Genomic DNA, 21,519 nt, shown 5'->3' on the forward strand with positions numbered 1-21,519 from the left:
TTTGCTATGTTACGATTCGTATATTGACTCACATTGTGGCACATTTTTTTTCTTTTTTGCATTCGTTTTTTTTTTCTTTTTTTCGCTGATAATTCTCCTTTGATTTTTCGTAATTTCTCTTATGCTCGAGCTTTTTTTTAAGAAGAAGAAGAAGAAGAAGCGGGATTCTAAAGCGGGAGAATGGTGGAGGATGCACACGAGGAAAAAATTGTACAGACTTGGTTTTATTCTCTGCGAGACAAAGTGTACGTTTTTTTTTTTTTTTTTTTTTTTTAAAGCAGTCAACAAGACATATAACATCTTTAAGTGGTCTACAATGGTTGCCAGTATCCTGCTATTTTTAATAACTAAAATTCCGGAACGGACGTAATATTATCGTTTATTAGACGCGTGAGTATATTAAATAGTTAATTAATATAATAATTAAATATATATTAGAATTTCTCTCTCTCTCTCCCCTTTTCCCCTTCCTTTCCACGTATCTTTTTACTTTTATCCACGTATTCCCCTAAAAATTATACGATTAAATCCTAAACGAGGTTTTTTGCGCTCGGTTAATCCCAACGGTTTAATAACCGATATTAAAAAAAGAAAAGAAAAAAAAAAAGAAAAAAAAAGGAGTATTATCTTTTGCCAACAAAGATATAAAAGGAAATAAGAACGAAGAATAAAATAAAACGAGGAATCTCTTCTATTTACATATACATGTGATAGCACGCGAAACGAGCTGAATCTCATTTACCATCGAATCGAATGGAACAATTTGCTACTGGATTGGACTAGGTCACGAATGAATCTTAACAAATAATAAAAATGGAAAAGAAATCGATACTCGTTCGCCGATACCCAAACGATCTCTGCCGATTTCGACCTAAGCTACGCGCCTGCCATCGCGAAACCACCACGCTGCGGCTCTTTCATCCCTTCTCTTCTCCCCTCAGAAATCCTTTTTCTTATCCTTGTCAACAAGTACGTTGTCGTGATAGCTGATTTCTTGGCCGGCGACAGCCGGATGAAGATAATGGGGTTCCACGTCGATCTTCTCCTTCACGTCGGAGTCCAAAACCATGGAATGATGAGGACCTCGAAGCATCGTGGTCGTGTAATGCTGAGGTTGTTGCTGCTGTTGCTGCTGCTGCTGCTGTTGCTGTTGCTGCTGCTGTTGTTGTTGTTTCCCGCCCGATTGATGTTGATGCTGGTGGAGGCGTTGATGTGAGTGCTGCTTCTCCTCCTCCTGCCCGTATTTGTCCAACAACTTCTTCAACTTGTCGAAATCGATGTCCTCGTCCAGCTTGGAGAACAACTCCTTGGTCCCCGATTGGCCCAACTTGGCCGAGTCTTTCAACTGTTTGAAGTTCTGCATGAATCTCTCGTTGGCCTGGACACCGTCCCTGCTCGTGTTCTTGGAGAAGTTCAAGTTGGGATTCTCCAACAGGTCCGGCATCTCGTGCACCACGTTCACGTTCTTGTCCAAACTTTCGTCGGTCAACGATTGCAGCAGCGTGTTGTAGTCCGGTTTGATGCGAGACGTTTCCATGCACGAGGTGCACGAACAATTGGTGATGATTTGGACCTTCTTCTGCATCGTGATGGGATTGTTCGTCTCGTCCTTGCAGTCCAACGTCACCTGCGTGTGTGCGTTTATGTGCGTGCGTGTTTTCTTTCTTTCTTTCTTTTTTTTTACTTCAATCTCGACGCGGAAAAAAAAGGAAAAAAAAAGAAGAAACGTCAGACACCCTATCCGGATATATCGGGTTTATTTACCGTGTGCCAAACACTGTCCAACGGTTGACAGGAGTCGCAGTAAGGCCTGATCAGATCACCGGGGGCGGATGGCTCGCTGTGCGGCACCATGTACGAGAAACAAGCTCCCACGCAGACGTTGTTGTCCAATTCCTGGGAGGAGCACTGGGGCCACGTGACGACCTGCTTTATCTGGGTAGTCTGACACCAGCTGTGCTTGTCAGGATACAGCACGATGTTGTGAACCTTGAAACGGACGATAATAACGAGTTATAAACGTGGCGCCACGCGGCAACGGGGGAGGGGAGAGGGGAACAGAGAGAGAGAGAGGAGGAGTAGGGGAGGGAGTAGCGGCGAGGGAGACCGGAAATCGATCGATAAACCTTGTGCTCACGATGGGCGTGCAGCGTGGCCGCTCGAAGGAACAGCGCGATCACCACCGTCAGATGACACGTCGATCCCATGATCCCTGAAACAATGACGAGGGAGAGAGAGGGTATCCGAAATATCTTTCCAGGTGAACGGGCGTCGCCGATAAATCAGTTGCCAGGTAAGGACAAGGAGAGTTTCTGGCGGGGAGAGTGAGCGAGTGTCCAACAACGACGGACTTTCCCCGTCCGCTTTTTCACACGTGTTGCTCGCGTGGAATCGGCTCGAGCCGAGGAATTTCGCGATTACGATTCGAGCCGCGGCGTGGATCGTGTGCACGTGTGCACGCATCGCGTTTATCCGCTCCTCCCCACCCCTGAATGAATGAAAGTCCCTCGCTCTGTCTCTCTCTCTCTCGTGGCGAGGCTCGGCCGAGGTCTCAGGTTCGACGACCGTCTGAAATTACGTCACCGGGATTTGTCGTGGTGCCGCTTCTTCGTGCCCCTTGCTTCCTTTTTTTTTTTTTCTCTCTCTCCTCGCGTGAATTTGTTCGTCCCTCGCGTGAATTTTGTTTAAAACACGCCGCGTTGTTATATAGGGATCCTCTCGTAAAACTCTCGACGAGGATCATGGATATTTTTCTTTTCCCCTTTTTTTTTTCCCTCCTTTTTTGAGGAGGGTAGAGGTGTATAAGGGAGAGAGAGAGAGAGAGAGAGGGAAGCTACGACAACGAGATCGAGTTCATTCATAAATCGTTAAGGCTGATTCCCCGATTCGAGGGGGGAAGAGCGGGATGCTCGAGTTTTAAGTCGCCGAGATTTTAAGATAACGGGATTCCATGCGGCCTGGCGGGATCAAACATCGTGGGGGAAAAACGAGACTTTCTCGTGGTGATGTCCCTACCATAAATACCGGTGGATTTAGGCTACGAGGTTTGAATACGGGATGCATTTGTTCGGGGTGGTATGCGACATTTTTTTCTTTCTTCTTCTTTTTTTTAAGGTGAGATCGAGAGAGCCGAGGCAAAGCGGTGGACGGTGGATTCGCGCGATGGCCAAGCGTTCTTCCGTTCTTCGATTCGAATCTCAATTTTCACGTGGAATCGATGGGATCGAGGAGAGATAAATCGATGGAAGCGAGCGTTCGATTACTCTCGAACGGTAAGCGAGGCTTGCACGAGCTCGTTTTATTTTCGCCAGGCGATCGGTAATGAAGCAATAATTCCGCGGCAGCGCGATAAAAGGGACGCAGAAGAATTACGGTATGCGTGTGTGTGTATGCGCGCGTGTATATATATATATAAAGGCGGTGGAATCGATGGGGGGAAAAAAAGCGTCAATCTCATCGTACGATCTTTCTTGATCTCTCTCGAGATGAGCACACGGGAACAAGTGGTACGAACGACGAGGTAAAAGGATGTGCAGGCCCAATTACCAGAGTTCGGCCCCTTTTTTGCCTCTCGAAAAATCTCGGATCCATTTCGGATCGTGGGGGCACAGGGCCAACCCCCTCCGTGCATCCTCCGGCTCCTTCAGGAATTTACTTTGTCGTTGGACTCGCGAGTTGAATTCCTGACAACGGAAAGAATTCTCGTCTCTCCCTCCACCAACAATTGGTCGCCGGTATTTCCAGGAGGAGATCAACTTTTCGTTCCCCACCGATGCATTTCAATCTCGATCCCGCTCCGACCTTTTCTTATTCTACCCTCGGTTTCCTCTTTATCCATTTCTTCATCCTCTTTCTCCGATCCTTTCCCAATCTCTCTCTCTCTCTTCTCTCTCACGCTTCTTTATTCTCGCCCCCCTCCACCCTCCCCCTCTTCCTTCCATCCCTTTACAATTCCACTTCCAAGAAGCAACGTGGATTTAAGCAACGATTATTCCAAGTTTAATTTGTCGAGGTTGGCACGGGGCAAGAGGGAGGAGGAAAAAAAGAAAAAAAGGAAAGAAAAGAAAAGTTTGGAAGGACGCGGCAATCGATGATACCCTGCGTTCAAATTAGCTTAAAGATATGATAGGCGAGCGAAAATTAGAGCTCTTTCGATTCTTGTTGAATCACCCTGTACGTGGCGATACGTTCGAGGGTAGGCGTTCGACTACAAGGCGTCCGGCCGCCCATCTCATTTCCACGAGCGGAGATTTGAATGACCGAGTAGGATACGACAGGGACGGATACTTAATCCGAACGTTCAAAGATTTACGGATCGCGCGCGATCACCCTCCTATTATCTAATCAAACTCGATCATCTTTCTCCTCTCGATCCATCTCCTCGACACGTCGAATACATCAACGTTCGAATTCGACCTTCGTTCGCTTCTTCTCCCTCCCACCATCATTATTTTTCTTCGCGATCCATAACTCTTCCATAACTCTCTCTCTCACTCTCTGTCGTAAACGCGATTTAACGAGTAAATGTAAACGGAGGAATTGAAATTGGGAGGGAGAAAGAGAAGATGGAAAGGGACAAGGATCGAGATAAATACGGCCCTGGCCGGGTCGCAGCCAGAAGTCGAAAGCTCTTTGTTGCTGCGCCACCTTCTCTTCTCGCCTCTAGGTCCGTGTCGGTGGCATGGAGGACCTCCGCTCCACCTCCTTCTCCACCTTCCACCCAGTCCCGTTCCTTCGATTTGCTCGTGTCGTCGAGGGGCGAGGGACGAGGACAGCAGGCTGGCGGTGGCCGTAGGCGAGACGGAGCGAGGCCGAGGAGCGGAGGCGGAAAGAGACGGGAGAGGGTCCTGCGCCCAGCCGCGAGATTAATTTGATTTTCAACCAAATTTGACGCGCCCCCAAGCCTAGGCGGCCGGCCACAAAGAGAGGGATCGCCACGCCACACCAGACCAAGATATCCTCTTCCCGCGGGACCTTTTAAAAAGCACGGGGATTAAAAACCCGAGTTCGACCCGAGCTTAACACCTACGAGAAACGGGCCGGCCCGCGGACGTGACGTGCCGCGTTTCCAGGAAGCTTCTAATAGGAATTCATATTTCATATTCGGACTTTCTCTCCTCGCCGGAGAGAGGAAGAATTATGGCTCGGCGAACGAACCGAAGCGAACGCTTCGACTTGTCGAATCGAGAATATATATACACACACACACACATGTGGCAGATCGTTGTTAAATAATCCGCGAGATTTCGTTGCTCGAAAATTTGAAAGTGCGACGAGAGAGAGGGAGAGGGGAGAAGAGAGCGCGATCGAACCAAAGTTCGTACGGCCCTGATGCCCGAGGCACGCGAGATATTTTCATGATCTCTTTGCCGATGTGCCACCACGTTGGTACTTAGACCGAGGCGAGGGGAAGAGGATAAAGAGAGCGAGCGAGGAAGGGAAAGAGAGAGAAAGAGGGACGCTAGGAGTAAAATGGTTCGAGTCGTTCGACCAATCGTAACGTCGAGGTATAGAGGTGTAGAGGAAGGTTGGAGAAACGGACTTGGTATCAAAGGACTAGAAGCTACTACTACTATACTCGTACTCCTCGCAACGATCGCCCGTGCCTTCGTCTAGCCATACCCATAAGTGGAAGAATCACTCCTCAGCTCGCTATTACTCGACTCGACTCTTTCTTACGTTTTTTTCTATTTCTCTACTGTATCCTTCGTTTTCTATTTCTCTCCTGTTTGCATCGAGGAAAGCGAGGAGCGGATAGATACGCACGCGCATACGCCCCCGTACACGTTTTCTTACCGTGAAATCTTCCATCGGCCAAGGTCGATCGAAATACGCGGATGGATGGATGGATATACGCGATACGCGCGCCTCTTCCATTTTAACGAGAAATCTATCTCCCGATTCGGTCTAGCCCCAATTTCGCATTTTGCGACCGTCCTTTTCTCCTCTTTTTTTCCCCCCTCCCCCTCGCGATACGGTGCCGTGGCCGAGAACTAATAGGGAGGGCCGGCAGGGTGAGGGTCCGGAAGGGGAGGAAAATAAAAAAGGGGGGAGGAGGCGGCGCGCAGAACGCGCCAAAAGGGAGATGGAGCGAGAGAAAGGATGGAGGAGGGTCGGAAGGAAAAGAGAAGAAATAAGTTTGCCAACAGCACCGGAGGAAGCCCCGAAAACACGCTGGACGTGTGGCGCCATCTCGGCTCCTTTTTTTTCTTCCTCCTTCTCCGCCACTCGCCGCGCACACCCCCCGATGCTTGTTCCTCGTGCTTTTGTTACCTCGCCCATACTAATTCTTCGCGAGCTGCACGGCGTGCCCGGAGTGCGTGGGGAGAAATCGGCGAGGGAGGGGGAACGGGCCCCGAGCATCGAGGAGTGGAAGGGGGAGCCCCTGTGCATCGACCAGTGTCGGATTAAGCTGCTTTCGCACCCTCTTCGTACCTTTGATTAGATCGCAATTTTAAGCTCGCCGAAATTTCGACACACGGTTCCTCCCGCCGCGGTTCCTCCCGCTTTTCAACTCTCGATCGAAAGGCCTTGCCAACCGTCACGCCGCCCGAGTTCGAGTGTTTAACTTTAGACGTGCCGATTAAACTAAACGAGAGTCGTAGAGACCGCTCGAAATACGACACGGCCGACGCTGCGAGATTTCTTAACACCTCCGTGGTAGTTGAGCTGCGCGAAACGATCGAGTCGAAGCTTTTCCTTTTTTTCTTTCCTTTTCCTCCTTTTCTTCTTTTTTTCTTTCTTTCTTTTTCTTCCTCCTTTCTTCCCCTCTCCCTCTCTCCCTCCCTCCCTCCTCCCGAGTCGTAAAGAGAGAATCACGCAGATGTAAACGCGACCGCTGAGCCGAGGAGAGGGGAGGGCAAAAAGAGGAAAGTGCTGGTGTGCGTACCGCCTTAAGAATTCTGTCTCGGTGTGGTAGCCCCCACGAGAGCGCGGACCACATACCTGCAAACGAACGTTCTTAAAAGGGAGGGCAGAGCCCAAGAACAGGTCGTTAAAATGTAATGACATTGTTGTTTTTAATGCTCGCCTCTTTAAAACGGGCCCTTTCGTCTTCCTCGAGCCTGCCCGCTACTAGCTCTTTCGTTCTCTCTTCCTATTTCTTTCCCGTTTTCCGATCCACCAGATGGAAAAAGAACCGATCCACACACCTCTCTCTCCCTTTCCGCTTCAATTTCCCTCCTTCTTTTTCGCTTCCTATCCTCGAAAAGACGGATACGAATCGGGAGAGAGAGAAAGAGAGAGAGAAAGAGAGAGATGAAAAGTATCTCGATCTCTCAAATTTTCCTAAATCTTCGTTTCATCCGCGCGTCGGAAATAGCAGTTTTAACGATCTCATCGCGGATAATGGATAATAATCCGTTGCACCGCGAGATGACACACGGTTACTTTCGTCGCTTTTGCAATCCTCGCCTCGTGACTATCGAGTATCGAGTATCCACGGACTTTTGCCCCCCCCCCTCCGAAAACCTTCGATTTTTCTCTACGCGTTGCGTGGCGAGCGTCGTCTAGCGTCGACGAATAATATTTTTAAAAAAGAACGGGAAAAGAGATATCGCGTGCGCGCGCGCGCGCGTGATCGTCACGGTCAACCGGTGGATTCTTTTTGTGGAAGATAACCGAGCGCGGCTTGACGAAACAGTTCGAGGGGATATCGATGTTAAAAGGATACTGCCGCATTTTCTCCACTCCAATTGCTCGAAAGGCGCGAATTATACGGGAGCGATCCGATCTCCGCTACCTTTCGTAAGCTTTTAAAAATAAAGAATCGCGTTGCGTCGCAAGAATTGTGATTAACCGCGGAGAGGCTGATCGATGATGCATCACGGCGCTTAAAACGAGGCGAACGAACGCGTTCGTTGTAACGGATTCGAGTCGATCGCGGGAGTACGGTTCTCTTCCGTTCGATTCGTCCGTTCTCCGATTCGCGTTTGTGAAAACTCGGGTTCGAATCGATATCACCTCGCGAGAATGTTTCGCGAGAGACGGATACTTTTTCGAGCGGAATCGGGTCAATTAACCGCACCGGTGGCGAGTCGCAAAAGGTCTTCATTAGGGAAGGATCCGATCCGGCGAGCGTTGGCTACCGCGCAACAGTTTAGCTCGAAAGTTAAGCGTTGCGTCTAAGAAGAGCTATCATTAACTCGAGAATAGGGTCTGGTATTAGGATTAGTGGGCGAAACGTTTCGGATAGGGTGTTTCTCGACTATTTAACTCCCCGAGTCCCTGTCCCCTTGGCCACTTCTCGACGGTCGGCGATCGTAGCAACTTCTCTCCACGGCTCCACCTCGGCCGGACCACCGGAAAAGCTGATCCGATCCCGCTGATCCCCCCCCCCCCGAGAAAGATAGACGCCAACTTTTATTTATCCACCGTTCCATTCGATCGATCCACCGCCGTCTCTCGATCCACTCCTCCAACGATGCAACGATCGATCCATTCCGAACAAAGCGATCGACACGACGTCGGAAATCGTGGAAATGTGTTCGTTACCGGACACTCGATCGCTCTCCAACGCTCTCGTCCCTTGCATCGATCCGAATCGTTAACGATCAACGGAACAAATATGTGTTTCTGCACGGACGACGTCTCGCGCAGCGCGCACATCACGTAGCAGCAGTGTCCGTCTGGCAACTTGCGGCGACTGATCTCGGGTAAGAAGCAGCAACGGCAGCCTTCGCTTTTCCGAACAAACTCTGTCACTCACCTCCGTTTACGTTGCGAAACTAACTGCACCACTCTGGATATTCGCCGCGCGTTTACGGAGAAAATTTACGGATCCGCGGATTAATAAATGGATCGGGACGATCTGTCGACGACGCGTCTCCGCGCGATTTTTCTTCACTCGGTCGGAACCCTCCCTTTTCTCGGCCGGCCGGCGAAAACGGGCAGGGCGGAGGCGAGAAAGAGAGAGGGGGAGGGGAAAGGGGGGAGGGAGGAGGAAAGAGATCCGACAGACGGAGAAATTTGACCGACGATTCGGCTGAGAAAAACACGGGGGATCCGATACGAGGTTGAGCCGAACCGAGCTGAGCTGAACACGAAACTGTGCTGCCGATCTCTCGTGTTCCGTTCTCCTCCTCCTCTCGCTCCACCTCCACCACCGCCGGAGTCTCCTTCAGCTCCTCCTTCTACTCGGTACGTTTGGTTCCGCGCCGTTCCCGTTCCGTTCTCTCTCCTTCTCGTTCCCCCGGCTCCTCCAGGTATTCTCGTGGAAACAGAAAGAGAAAGGATCACTCGCCGAACCGTGATGGAGAGGGGAGGAATCAACGGTAAGCAAGAGAGATCTTTGACTACCTCTCTACAACGACGACGTCGCGCGTACTGTAAAAAGCGAGATCGCCCGAGGCCTTACACCTCGAACCAGTAAAACTTGTACGCTAGTGTCCAAGTGCGCTCTCCTCCCGGAGTTTCTCCATTCCTCCCCGATACTCTTACCTCGTCTCTCGCCTCGTCTCACCAACGGATCTTTCCTTCGTGTATATATATTTCCGATCTTCCTCGTCGTAATATTACGACGAGAAAATATCGTCGACTCGTCCGGGTGAATTCGAGGAGAGAGAGTAGGTGTAGATGAGAGATACGACGACGACGATGATTACATGGAACGGAAAGATCGAGTCGATCGCTCGTTCGATGCAACAGCAAATTTATTTACGATATAAATATTTCTCTTTCCCCTCCCTCACGATCGTTGCACGACACGTCCAACTGCTACGTTGGAATCGCGCAACTATCGCCTCCCAACTGTATCGACTAGACCAATCGGCTTTGCTTTCAAACGACACGCGTCGTCGTTTCCCGTGTTCGACATCTTTCCATTTCGAAGGTCGGGCGCCGTTCCTCCTCGCACGTATCGCGAGTATGGTAATCACGCGTATGCTACGTCGCGTAATAAGCGTTCAGAAACCGAAGAACGTTCGCACAATTTCTCTCTCTCTCTCTCTCTCTCTCTCTCTCTCTCTCTCTGGATCCGCTCTGGCGATTAAGAGAACCAGCTCCGGCTCCAGCTTCCCCGAGCTCGGTGGCTACGGTCACACTTGGTCCACGCTCACGTCCACCGTCAGTCGACTGTTCGCGTTGTTGTTCAACGCGATTCGTTTAACGGCAGGGCCCAACTCGTTGTTCAGGTATTCCCTGAATTGTAGACACTTCGCCTTCGTGTTTATATCGTCGGAACTTCCCCAAATGATGAACCCGTCGGCGCCGAGGTCCGTGATTTTTCGTAAAGTTGCCTCGAGGTCAGCCTGCGGGGGCAAACAAATTCATTTTCCAGAAATTTTAATCGCCCGCCTCGAGCCACGAGTTTCTCTTTCCAAAGAGGACAAAAAAAAAAAAAAGAAAAAGAAAATTTGTTCACCCTGCTCAAATCCGTGTCCCTTCGATCCTGATATTTGTACCAGTAATAGGGTAGAACCTTCTTCCTGCTGGTCGTCATTTGCCTCGCTATTCTCAACGCCTCCTTCACGCGGCCACCGACCAGGCCCACTCTTTCGCCGCTCGTCAGATTCCATCTCAAGTAAACGGACGGAAGGAGGACGTCTTCCGACTCGAACAGCCACGACATTCTGAATAGGGGGAAGCAAACGATTTCTGGTTGGCTTATCGGCCCCGATTAGATAACACCGTTGTAACTCCCTTTGGGACGGTTTAAAATTTTTCACCGGAACACGACTCTTGACACTGACCCACTTAACCACGACCATTGTACGCGTTCACGGCCGAGAATATTCGTAATCTCGTTGCCTTAATAAATCTTCTTTGAGAAAAAAAAAAAAAAAAAGAAAAAAGCAACATTTTTTTTCGAAATTCTCGATCGAGAATTTCACTTATCGATTACGCGATGTTAATTTCCCGATATTTCAGTTAGGAAAAGCTTGGTCTTTTTTCTTACGTACTTATCGTTCTCCTGCATGGTGGTCGCTTCGCATTGGGCGCTCGGCTGATTCGGCGTCAGATTGTAGCAATAAGGGTAGGCGTAGTATCCCCAATTGGCGGCCGGCCTCATCCGTTTCGCCGCTTTCAACGTCTCCTCCATGAAAAGCTGCCCGTATTTCTCGAACCTTCGTTTCGCCTCCTGCTCCACCCTCTGATCGTCCCAGAACGGATGCTCACGGCGAACCACCTCTACGGACAGTTTCTTGTAAGGCTGGAGGGAGGCCCAGTTCTGTCTGAATATCGGCCTCCAACTTTCGAAATCGATCACCCCCACGCCGGGAAACGACTTGTCCGGGATCTGATTGATCAAGTGGTCCCGAAATACTTGCAGATGCTTGGTGAGATTGCCCAGTTGCGGGACACCGCCGTTCCTCGCCACCACGTTCCCTGGACAACGTTTCAAACTTTCGTTTCTTTCCTCTTTCCTCCCCCTTTCGCCCCCCTCGTGATTTTTCCGTGATACGATCGTGGAAAGTGTGCGTGTGTATGCGTGAAATGTGCGTGTATTGTTTACCATTCGGGTCTTTCAGCAACGCCGGGAACATTCCAGGGTCGTAAAGGATCGCGATCTCCTCGCCCCGAAACTTATCCATCCAGTTCTGTAGAATACCATATTTCTCCGATACTTCTTCGAACCGTAGCCCGTATTTATGGCACATAAAGGTGGGCACGTTCCAGTAAACGTTGAACTCCCGTACGGTTTTGTTGTTGTCGGGGGTGCTCTGTACGAAGCTGATAGAAGAGAAACGAGGTGTTAGCGAAGTCGTGGCTCGAGAGACTCGAGGCCAATGACACGAATTAGATAAGATATTTTCAGACCTGAACTTGAACGCTTTATGGGTATTTCAGGAGTTGCAGGGATGCGCTTGCCAACATTCTCTTTTTTTTTCTTTTTATTTTCTACTCTTTTTTTCTTTCTCCCCCTCTTTCTCTGTTTAAAGAAAAACGAAACGCGCCTATATCAATCGTGCCTCTTTGCCGAGGCACGTGTTTCCAATTTATACTTTCAAAAACGTTTACGTTTCTTCTTTAAATCGAGGGAAAAGGGAAGGAAGAGGAATTTGATTGTTCGCAAGGCATCTTAGACGAGATCAAGTTACGTGCGATGTACCCGAGTAATAACGCGTTTATCGGGGCTAGCATTAGCAACACTCCAATCATCATCCCTTCCGTGATCACGAGAGGCCGAGACATGAATCGACGATCGCACCGATGATCGCGTTGTTGCGTGTATCGAGCAGCCGTGCAAATATCTCGGCGTGCCGGAATACCACCCTGCCGCTCGGTTTATTGATTTATCCTCAGATAAGATATTACGAACGATTTCCACGAGGAGGTCCGCTCGTCAGAGGTCTTCGTGAAAATAAAACGTCAACGACGTTTGTTACAACAGCAGCACGACTGAATTCCGCTCGATTTCAGGCCACTATTTATTCCACATCGTGTGTCTCGTATTCCCCACCTACGTGTTCGTCAAGCGCTTCGTGCTGTTATCTGCTCCTGCTATTGTTCGGTGATTTCTCGTTTCCGTTTTTCCCTTTCCTTCTTTTCTTTTCCTCTCCTCTCCTTTCCCTTCCCCTCCTTATTAAAGGGCACGCACTGCGCGTTCACGCAACGATCAGAGGGAATTGGAGATACGTGGGGTGCAGAGATCGGTAGATACTTATCTGATCAAGGACCATTGTCGAGTCGAGAGGATGGCCAACGGTATTTCCCTCCATCACGAATTTGGAACTTGCAATTGTCAACGCTGTCACGATCGCCCGTATTTTCGAAATTTGTCATACTTTTTTTCAAAGGATCGTCTTTCGCATTTATTGCAACCAAAATTTTACTACCTGATCAATTTGATCATCTTTCGTTTTATATATATAATTTTCTGAAAGCGATGAGGAATGAAAACGTGATTCTACTAACGATTTTTATTATGGTAAAAAGTGGTTTGATGATAAGAGTGTTTGAAACGTTAATTGTTTCAGATGTTTTTTTTTTTTATTGTAATTGGACAATGCTTCTTTGAAATTAATTTTAAATTAATTTTTACATCGTCCAATCGTGTAGCAGATAGGAATAAAGCTATTTATTCCGTTAACCGTGTTATGATATCAAACGAATATAAGGATACGTATGCGGGTATCCCATATTTTTCACGTTACTCCTGGATTATCTTTATTTTATCTTTATTCCATACATTTTGCAATCGTATATTGAATCTAATAAACGTTATCGAGAAAGAAAAATAATGAATGCATTTAACGAAGGACGTGTCCTTATTTCGATGTATTAAGCTTATCAACGGGGAAATTAAATATTAATTTTCTCTGCGATTATTTAAAGGCCAAACTTGAAATTGATTGTCTCCTCGTGCAAATACTTGTATTATTTATCGAGTTTGGAGGTGATCAATAATACGTCCTCTTAATCTTAATGGTCGAATCGATTAGACGAAACATTATTACAAGGATATTTACTTTTCTTTCGTGAATTCCTTTTTACATATAGCTTATATAGATAGATAATAAAATGATAACGACCAAGGTAACAACAATAAATTCCACTTTTCGCCTTTGCGAAAATTTTCGTACTAAAGATAAAACAAACAGGTATTTTTCTTTTTACTCTACCTGTAAAGATAATTCGCAAAAATAAATTTTCCATCGAGGATAAATTGCTATTGATAGGAAAAAAGGAAAAAAAGAAAAAAAAAGAAAAAAAAAAAAAAGAAAGAAAGAAAGAAAATCAAATCGAATGGAAGAAAAAAATTACCGATATTCGTAAAAGGAAATTTCACATAGAGTGCCTCGAGTTATTTTATATTCGATCAATAAATTTTCTATTACGAGGTTATACACGATTAGAGGCAACATTTTTCCTACTTGTCAATAGTTTACGCAATCATTGTTTACTCGTGTACATATTAAAGGGTACGTTATGAAGCAATTCATGTCAACATTTCCAGATAAACGATGCATATTATAGAATTTTATCGAGAGCCAAAGTTCGATAAATAATTAAATCTTTTTTTTATTAATCAACATTTGAAATTCGAATTGCAATTCAAAATGAACAACACAGATAATTAGAAATGTTAGTATCCACTGTTTTTTTTATACAACAGGGTTTTCATTTTATCGTTTTACGCCTTTTTTTATCTTGAAAAGGCCTTGCGTGCCGGTTGTGTGTTAAATATTGATCTGCAACAACTGTTATAAAGACCTCGCCTCGTATCAACTCGGTATTTTCGTAAATGAATATATGATATTTGTCGCATCGGTTGAAAATCGTTATAAAAGAACGGAAAGGAATTAATCGCGTTTCCCCCCTCCCCCAAAAAAACTTTATAAATTATTTGGAACGCAACTTTGTAAAAGATATACATTTCAATAAAGTTTATATTTGAACAACGTAAAATTATTTTTGACTTGTCTTATTCGTGGCCCACCGTTATTTCCTTTAATGACATTCCTTAAAAACTGGTTTCTTTCTCAGGCTTTATCGCTGTCTAATCGGTACCGGAAGCGGATCTTTTGTTATGCAACCACGTGTTTCGAAAGTGCCGAAAATGAAAATTAAACGACCAAAAAAAAAAAAAAAAAAATCGGAACTGAAAAAAATATAACGTTTCGCGCGAATCGTGTATACCGTACGCCATAAGGAAATTTTATTTTCGTGCAGGAATACATAGATAAGTAAAGAGGAAAGTGTTAAATTTGTGGGTAAAATTGATGGAGATAAACGAAGAGGAGAAACAAACAAATGGATCGCTTTACTTTCGATCTTCTTTTATTTAAATTTTTCTTCCACTTTCGCTTCGGCATATTTTTGCGATCTATTTAATCAAACAGACGCTGAGGGAAACGTGGAATTTCATGTTAAATAACGCTCAACGAGCTTTCGATAATTTTCAAGTAACATTGCGGTCGATGATACCTGTAAGAAGGAAACTTCCTCCGCATGGTTCTTGTAAATTACTAGAGCATATAATAATTATCTACATTGCTCGAGCCACGCAGATACGTATATACACACGTTGTATATGCATACTCTTCGACCCTGAACTAATGTCATGATCAAAAAATTGGAGGCGGAAGCTCTCCAAAGATTAATATCCGCGAAACCGGCGAATAGAATGGAACATCCTACTTAACTCACTAAGGAAACATCGATTCCTTTCCATTTCATTCATGTGCTTTGGATGTTCGTTCGTAGAAGTCAAAATTATTATATTTGTCCCTCCTATTATTACTCTTATAATGTCCGTTTTCATATTTTACCACTTCCATTTTTTTTTTTTTTTTTTTCTTAAGCTTGCACGTGCGAAAATTTGTTTTCTACACAACAAACTTGCTGAGCTAGAATTTTATTGAAGCACCAAACCAATTTTTCCAGGTGTCATACTGGGACAACGCCAATTATATAAATAATATTGTAGATTTCCATCGCCTATACCAAACTTTAACGGTTCTAAAAATTCTTTGTTGTCCATTAGATCTAACGCGTTAAACACGTCGAAATCGAGCTGAAAACAATATGTAAATGGTATTATCTTCTCTTACAATGAAAAATAGAAATCTTATGAAACTTACATTACGAGCAGATATCAATGCATCCGTCATAAGATCGATCCAAGGGGTCGCCGTGGATACATTGTAAAAACTATACGCAGCCCTAAGCGTCTTGTGTGTTTGATGATGCATTATGGAGCTCGGTAACGTGTAATAACTAACCATATCTGTGATTTTACCCTCATTTTCTACTACAAAACTATTAATAATCCCGTATTGCGGGAGGAACCAGTGCCGAAACTCCTCAATCGAGAAGATTGGGGCCAAATCGAATTTTTCCAAATACTAAAATATAAACGAACGATATAATATTTTCTCCTTCTTCTTTCCTTTCTTCTAATTAAAATTAATCAATTACAGCAAGTATTATATATATATATATATATATATGTATATATTCTTGCAAAAATAATTACTTCGGTTAATATTTTATGAGCTTGAGGTATATCTGCTTCAACCAATTTTCTAAATCCTGGTACTTTTGTATTTTCTGGCAGTTTGAATAATTTTAAAGTTCTTTGCATAGTCATATTGCGAGATAAGTGCGAAAACTTTACTTCGATTAGTTTCTTTGGATTAAGAGAACGATGCCAATACCTTTGAAAAACGAATTTATGTGTAAAACGATATAATAATAAATATAAATACGAGTTAATAAAAAATGATATTAATTCTAATATTGATACATGCCTACAAGTAGCTATTGGTTTTGGCAGTACAACACCAGCAGTATACACAGCCTGAAATATACCTTGAAGATTAACTCTCCTAGTTATTTCACGTATTAATACAGGCGCAACTCGTTTTGACCTCAATTTTTTGTGTACACACAAGAAATTTATTTCCACCATCTTCTGAGTGCTAAAAAATATTTTTTATAACTAACAAGAAATGGATTAAAAATAATTCGATATTTACTGATTATAAACACGCAGAGTAGCTGGAATAGCAGAAATGAAACCAACTAAACGTCTAGTTTTAGTCACTCGTACACCACAATGCCATTCTTTGCACCATCCAGGAGATTGCAATGCCCTAAAAAATATATTCCATTAAAGATTCATCGTAAAATCAATTATATATTTTATAAATTGATATTTTAATTACCATTTTAAAAAATTTGGAGGATAATCAAATCTAAACATAGCGTCATCGTCTTCCACATAATTTTCAGATAATAAAGTATACAATTCACATAGAACTAATGGATCGTCAAGATTTAACGTATCCCATTGAAAATCTGCTGGTAATGAGTAAGGTTCTGCCCTGATAGATGTTTTGTCGGATTCGATAGGTTCATTTTTAATTATTTTTTCATCTATAAAAATTTTATAAAATATAATTTTATCAAGATATTCTTTTATCATCGATGAACAAAGAATAAATATGTTGCATTATTTACCCATTTTTGGTACTGGTTGAGTGCTCCAAAACTGATAAGGCTTTTGCATAGCCTCTTCTTGAGTTTTGGCTGGTTTTTGTTGTATGTTAAAAACTTCCATCGCCATTTGTATATCTTTTATTGAAATATTACACGTGCTATGCATTTCATGTTCGTCTCTGTGGCCAACGTGGTTGTGATTTTCACCAGTAGCATGCGCCATCTTGTTCTTCTTTTTGCGATGTCTCTTTTTTGAACTAAATTACAAATTATTTTTCTTTTATATATCTCATATATTATATAATAAAAAGGAACAATTTATTCGCACATAAAATATAAACATAGAATTAAGAAGGGAAAAACAAAGGAAAAGAATGTTGATAAAAATTTAAATAAACATTGTACATTTTGAAATAATTCTTAAGTAATAAAAATTAATGATTGATGGTTACACATAAAATTATTCTTTGCGATATTAAACGTCAAAAATACTACATATATGTATGTTCTTGCATTAGTAGGTTACTCTGACTCATAAACATAATTCTAAAACGTCAATCAAAAGGTAAGGTCGGTATAATAGTATAATGCAAGGAACTTTCTATTATTTTGAATTAATAATAAAATACAGTTCATGTCACACACATGGACACAAACACAATTATATAACGGATGACAAGAAATAACTTTAAATTGTGCCTATGGTATTGCCGGTCATCCATAACGCGCATTTACAGCAAACCAAAATAAGAATTTATTAATCACACCAATAGAAATTACACGAGCAGCACTTCTTAAGAATCGGTTGAACGTTCGCTCACCTTGCAGATTTTCCATCTTTTTCATGAATTTCATCCTTCTTAGCCTCTCGTTCCACAACTTGACTCTTTTCCTCCATTTTAATATAGATTTTGATAATGCGCATGTGCCGAATATAGTGGCTCCGCCTGGTAGAACTTAGGTGGAGAACAAATAGGTCACATGACGTACGCCATGTTCGTTTCTTCGAAAAGTCGAGTCCGCGTTCATCGGTTTAAATAAATTGAATTTTTTAGTGAAAAGTCGTAAAGTGTTAGAAAAATTGTTCAAAATAGTTTTTACGTGATCCAAGGAGTGTATACTGTATAAAATTTTCGTTCGGTAACGTGTATTGTGCGCGTTTTCGTGAAAAATATTCATCGGGTTTATGAACGCTGATCGCGCGTTAGTTCGAAAAAAATTTTTTCGATTATTCATCATAATTGATCATTGAAATTGGAAAATATCGTATTATAAAAGTGCGATGGTATAATATTGGTGAGGATGAAACAAAAAAAAGTTTCAGAAATCGTATTCAATCGATTTTCCATGAAAAAGAAAACGTGGGAAAATTGGATGACGCGGGATCTTCAAACAGCGAAAAAAAGCAATATGGCGTTGGCAATTGCGCGGCAAATTTGGCAGAATGGTTCATCGTTCAGTCTACATCTTCGTATAACGTGAGTAAAAAATCTATAATCTTTTTAATATTATTATACATACTGCGTCAAATTGCACGTTAAATTGGTAATATTAATATTATCTTTTCACAAATGAGTAAATAAAAAAATTTCTCGAGTTATATATACATATATAAAATTTTTATTACCAATCGATATCAATTTGATATTAATAAGTTTGAAAAATGAAATATTGAAATAATAATATTAAAACGGAGATTAAAAGAAATCTGGATTAAAATTATTTTTCCTCCCGATAATAATTCAAACTTTGAATGCGAGACACGAATTAAATTTAAGGATCGTAGAATAAGATTATTCCGTGGAGTGCCAGTCTGACAATTATAGTCTTCTTTATTTCATTACCAACAGTATTCTTACATCTTCATGCCGAAACAATGTATAATTTCTATATCATAATATATATTCATTTATTCATTTATATATTTATTTATTTATTTATTTATATAATTGTTAATAATTGTAATAGCAGTAAATAGTCTGTAGTAGGCGAGTTTGTAGGTATGTAAACAGCTTTTAGGTACGCGTAATTCCAGTTTATCGATAATTCAAATCCCGCGTGCGTTCCGCTCGCGTAATTCATGATTTGCATATCTATTTGTCAAACTGCGCACGGGAGGGAGCTCCTCCATTTGTCGGTGTGCCGTGATATTCCACCTTTTTCCCCTAAGAAACTCGATATAACACCACGAAAACTGAATCGATTCCGAATTGTTTCCCTTTGAACGATCGAAACTATAAAAATCCGGAGTGGAAATCGATTTTTGGATGAACCTAATAATAATCACGCTCGCGTCATCTCCATCTCGTGGATAAATTCTATAAAAACAGATCATTTATTGCAACTCGCGTGATAATTATGCTTTTATCAACTTTGGAAACGTATCATTAAGGAACGTATCAAATAAGATACAGCCGGAAATAATGCTACCGCACAGAAGTAATCAACAACTTCTTTTCCTCTTTCCTTCTTTGCCTCGAATGCATAATTACGAATTTATTTGAACTTGCAACTGTTAATTAAAGAACTCGATTAATTAAGAAGTTTCGCGTAAGCTTGATCAACATGTTTTTACTCGTTCGAAATAAGAAGTAAGAAAGTTTAATCATAGGACTGGTTAAATATTCGACTCGGGGATCGATTGCCAGATAAATGAAGTCTAACGGAGTATCGTCGAGCGTGAACACAAAAACGGATAGGTAGGAAAGGAATGATAGAAACGATTTGTTACTTTATTTGTCGAATGAAACGCATGGTCGTGAATTGTACGGGGAATTCACAGCTTCACTGAGCAAGTGCCTTGAGGACAACGATCGATCGTTGTTCCACCAGGTACTGAAATTCAGAATGAATCAGCAGGGAACAGCGAACGTTTCATTTCTCTCTCTCTCTCTCTCTCTCTCTCTCTTCCACCCCTTCTCGAGAGGAGTCGAAATGAAATTCCGCGTGTCGAACCAGGGCCTTTTAAAACGCGAAAACAATACGGACTTTTCCACTTTTATGTATCGGTATTCACTAGTATTCGATCGAAAAAGAAATGCCCGTGTGCGTTAAAAATTAGTTGCATGGAAGGTATTTGATTTTCTTCGTTTCTCTCGTTTGGCACTGCAACTCTGTATAGAAAGTATATTATAACACGAATGGAAAATTCATCGATCGTTTAATCCATGAACTCGAAACTTACGTTTTAATTTCTTCCGCGCGCGCGTATGTGTGTGTATATATATATATATTTATATATATGTATATCTTTCGTTCCATTTTTTATTCATTTATTTATTATTATTTCTTCTTTTTTCTTTTCTTTTTTTTCTTTTTTTTTTTTTCTTTTTCTTTCTTCGTTTTCTAACAAGGCATAGCAACTACGCTACTACGAGAAGAGAACAATTCCTTTTTCCATCACTGAGAGTCTTTGAATCGGCCCTCGGTTATATTATACATATATATACTATTCAGACAGCGCAGGATTTGTCGGAGGGATTTCCTGAGCGGCAAACCCTCCTCCCCTTCGTTCGGGGTGTCGGAACTCGGATCGGTTAACGAAGGAAATAGAAGACGAGATTCAGACTCCTAATTTCACTATCTTACGTTACGTAAGAATAACTCGATCGTTCGTGTCGATATATTTAATATATATATATATATATACGTTCTCCGCAATTTATGCCGCGTCGTCGTTAGAGATACCGGGACGAGACCAGGTAGAAATCGATAGGGCAAAGATTTTCCAAAGCTTCGCGATAGTACACGCGTGTCAGAATCACGAAAGAACGTAAAGATGATGAGGGAAAAGAAAAAAGAAAAAAATGGATACGCTATCAGTCGTAGAGAAGAGGATCGGTCGTTCCGTTCGGCTAAGAAACGGACAAATCTCGCGGACAGAGACGCGAGATTTCAATTCACGTAATTCCCGCAAAACTCGTAGGAGAAGGATTGATTGATCCGAGCTGCCTGGTGCGCGTGTCTTCTAACTAGAATTCATCCGCGTTGCTGCTTCCTCAGCAATGATATGCATAGAAGAGTGAGGCCAGGAGCCAGAGCGCGCCTCCACCCCCGTAGAACCGGCCGCCCTCGACCCCGTTCCTACCGGGTCGTTTGCGTTTCGACTTGGATTTGGCGCGCCGTTTGCGCGAGAAAATGGCGTTCGTGGAGTTGGTCGGCGACTCGATGTTGCAGTAGCTCAGGTCGCAGCAACTGATGCAAATCTGGAACGAAATAACCGAATTTATTTCACCGGCTCGCCCGCTCTCTTTCTTCTCTCTCCTCCCCTTCTCTCTCTTTTATCCCTTCCGCTCTTCCTCTTCTTTTTTCCACCCTCTCCCTCCCCTTTCTTTTCTCTCGTTGTCGTCGTGAAAAGTTTCGACCGGTGGAAAAGAGAAAGAAGGCCAGGCCAGGCACTCAGGAAAAAATTCGCTATTTCGCACCTGCTGCGTGTCCACCGGGATGCAACCGACAGAGGCGGGGCCGCATTCCGCGCTGCTCACACAGCTCTTGCTCACCTGAAAATGGAAACGCGTTCCTCTACGAATCATTGTAAAACGGGGGGAAACGCGTGTACGGGTTGTTGCTCGCTCGATCGTCCCGCATGTATGCGATCGTTCGTGCGTTCTTTCTCGATCTTTCGCGAGGCTCTCT

General features: G+C 43.5%; 3 protein-coding genes across 5 annotated transcripts in view; all 3 read right to left on the reverse strand.

The window, feature by feature from the left end:
* Nucleotides 1–250: 250 nt before the first annotated feature.
* Nucleotides 251–12,360, reverse strand: LOC406146 (hyaluronoglucosaminidase). 2 transcript variants are annotated; one of them, XM_026444869.1, is made up of 8 exons: nt 12,050–12,360; nt 11,453–11,670; nt 10,899–11,325; nt 10,361–10,568; nt 10,041–10,247; nt 2,127–2,279; nt 1,765–1,989; nt 251–1,627 (listed from the first exon to the last, which is right to left on the reverse strand). In XM_026444869.1, exons 1-8 carry the CDS (start codon nt 12,130–12,132, stop codon nt 938–940), a joined length of 2,211 nt encoding a protein of 736 aa, XP_026300654.1. In that variant the 5' UTR covers nt 12,133–12,360; the 3' UTR covers nt 251–937.
* A 2,343-nt stretch (nt 12,361–14,703) lies between these two features.
* Nucleotides 14,704–17,854, reverse strand: LOC552485 (glycylpeptide N-tetradecanoyltransferase 1). The gene is made up of 8 exons (XM_624858.5): nt 17,706–17,854; nt 16,906–17,141; nt 16,611–16,821; nt 16,422–16,538; nt 16,194–16,364; nt 15,920–16,100; nt 15,525–15,788; nt 14,704–15,457 (listed from the first exon to the last, which is right to left on the reverse strand). The coding sequence occupies exons 1-8, from the start codon at nt 17,807–17,809 to the stop codon at nt 15,299–15,301; spliced, it is 1,443 nt and encodes a 480-aa protein (XP_624861.2). The 5' UTR covers nt 17,810–17,854; the 3' UTR covers nt 14,704–15,298.
* Nucleotides 17,855–18,690: 836 nt separating this feature from the next.
* The window catches only part of LOC100578877, a 46,118-nt gene continuing 43,289 nt past the window's right edge, over nt 18,691–21,519 (reverse strand). For both annotated transcript variants that reach the window (XM_026445119.1, XM_026445118.1), the window contains exons 5-6: nt 21,309–21,383; nt 18,691–21,089 (exon numbers count right to left, since the gene is read on the reverse strand). In XM_026445119.1, the coding sequence (XP_026300904.1) occupies nt 20,883–21,089; nt 21,309–21,383 (282 nt within the window). In that variant the 3' untranslated portion in view covers nt 18,691–20,882. The remainder of the gene's footprint in view (nt 21,090–21,308; nt 21,384–21,519) is intronic.

Source organism: Apis mellifera, linkage group LG14, assembly GCF_003254395.2.
Source record: "Apis mellifera strain DH4 linkage group LG14, Amel_HAv3.1, whole genome shotgun sequence".
NCBI lineage: Eukaryota > Metazoa > Arthropoda > Insecta > Hymenoptera > Apidae > Apis > Apis mellifera.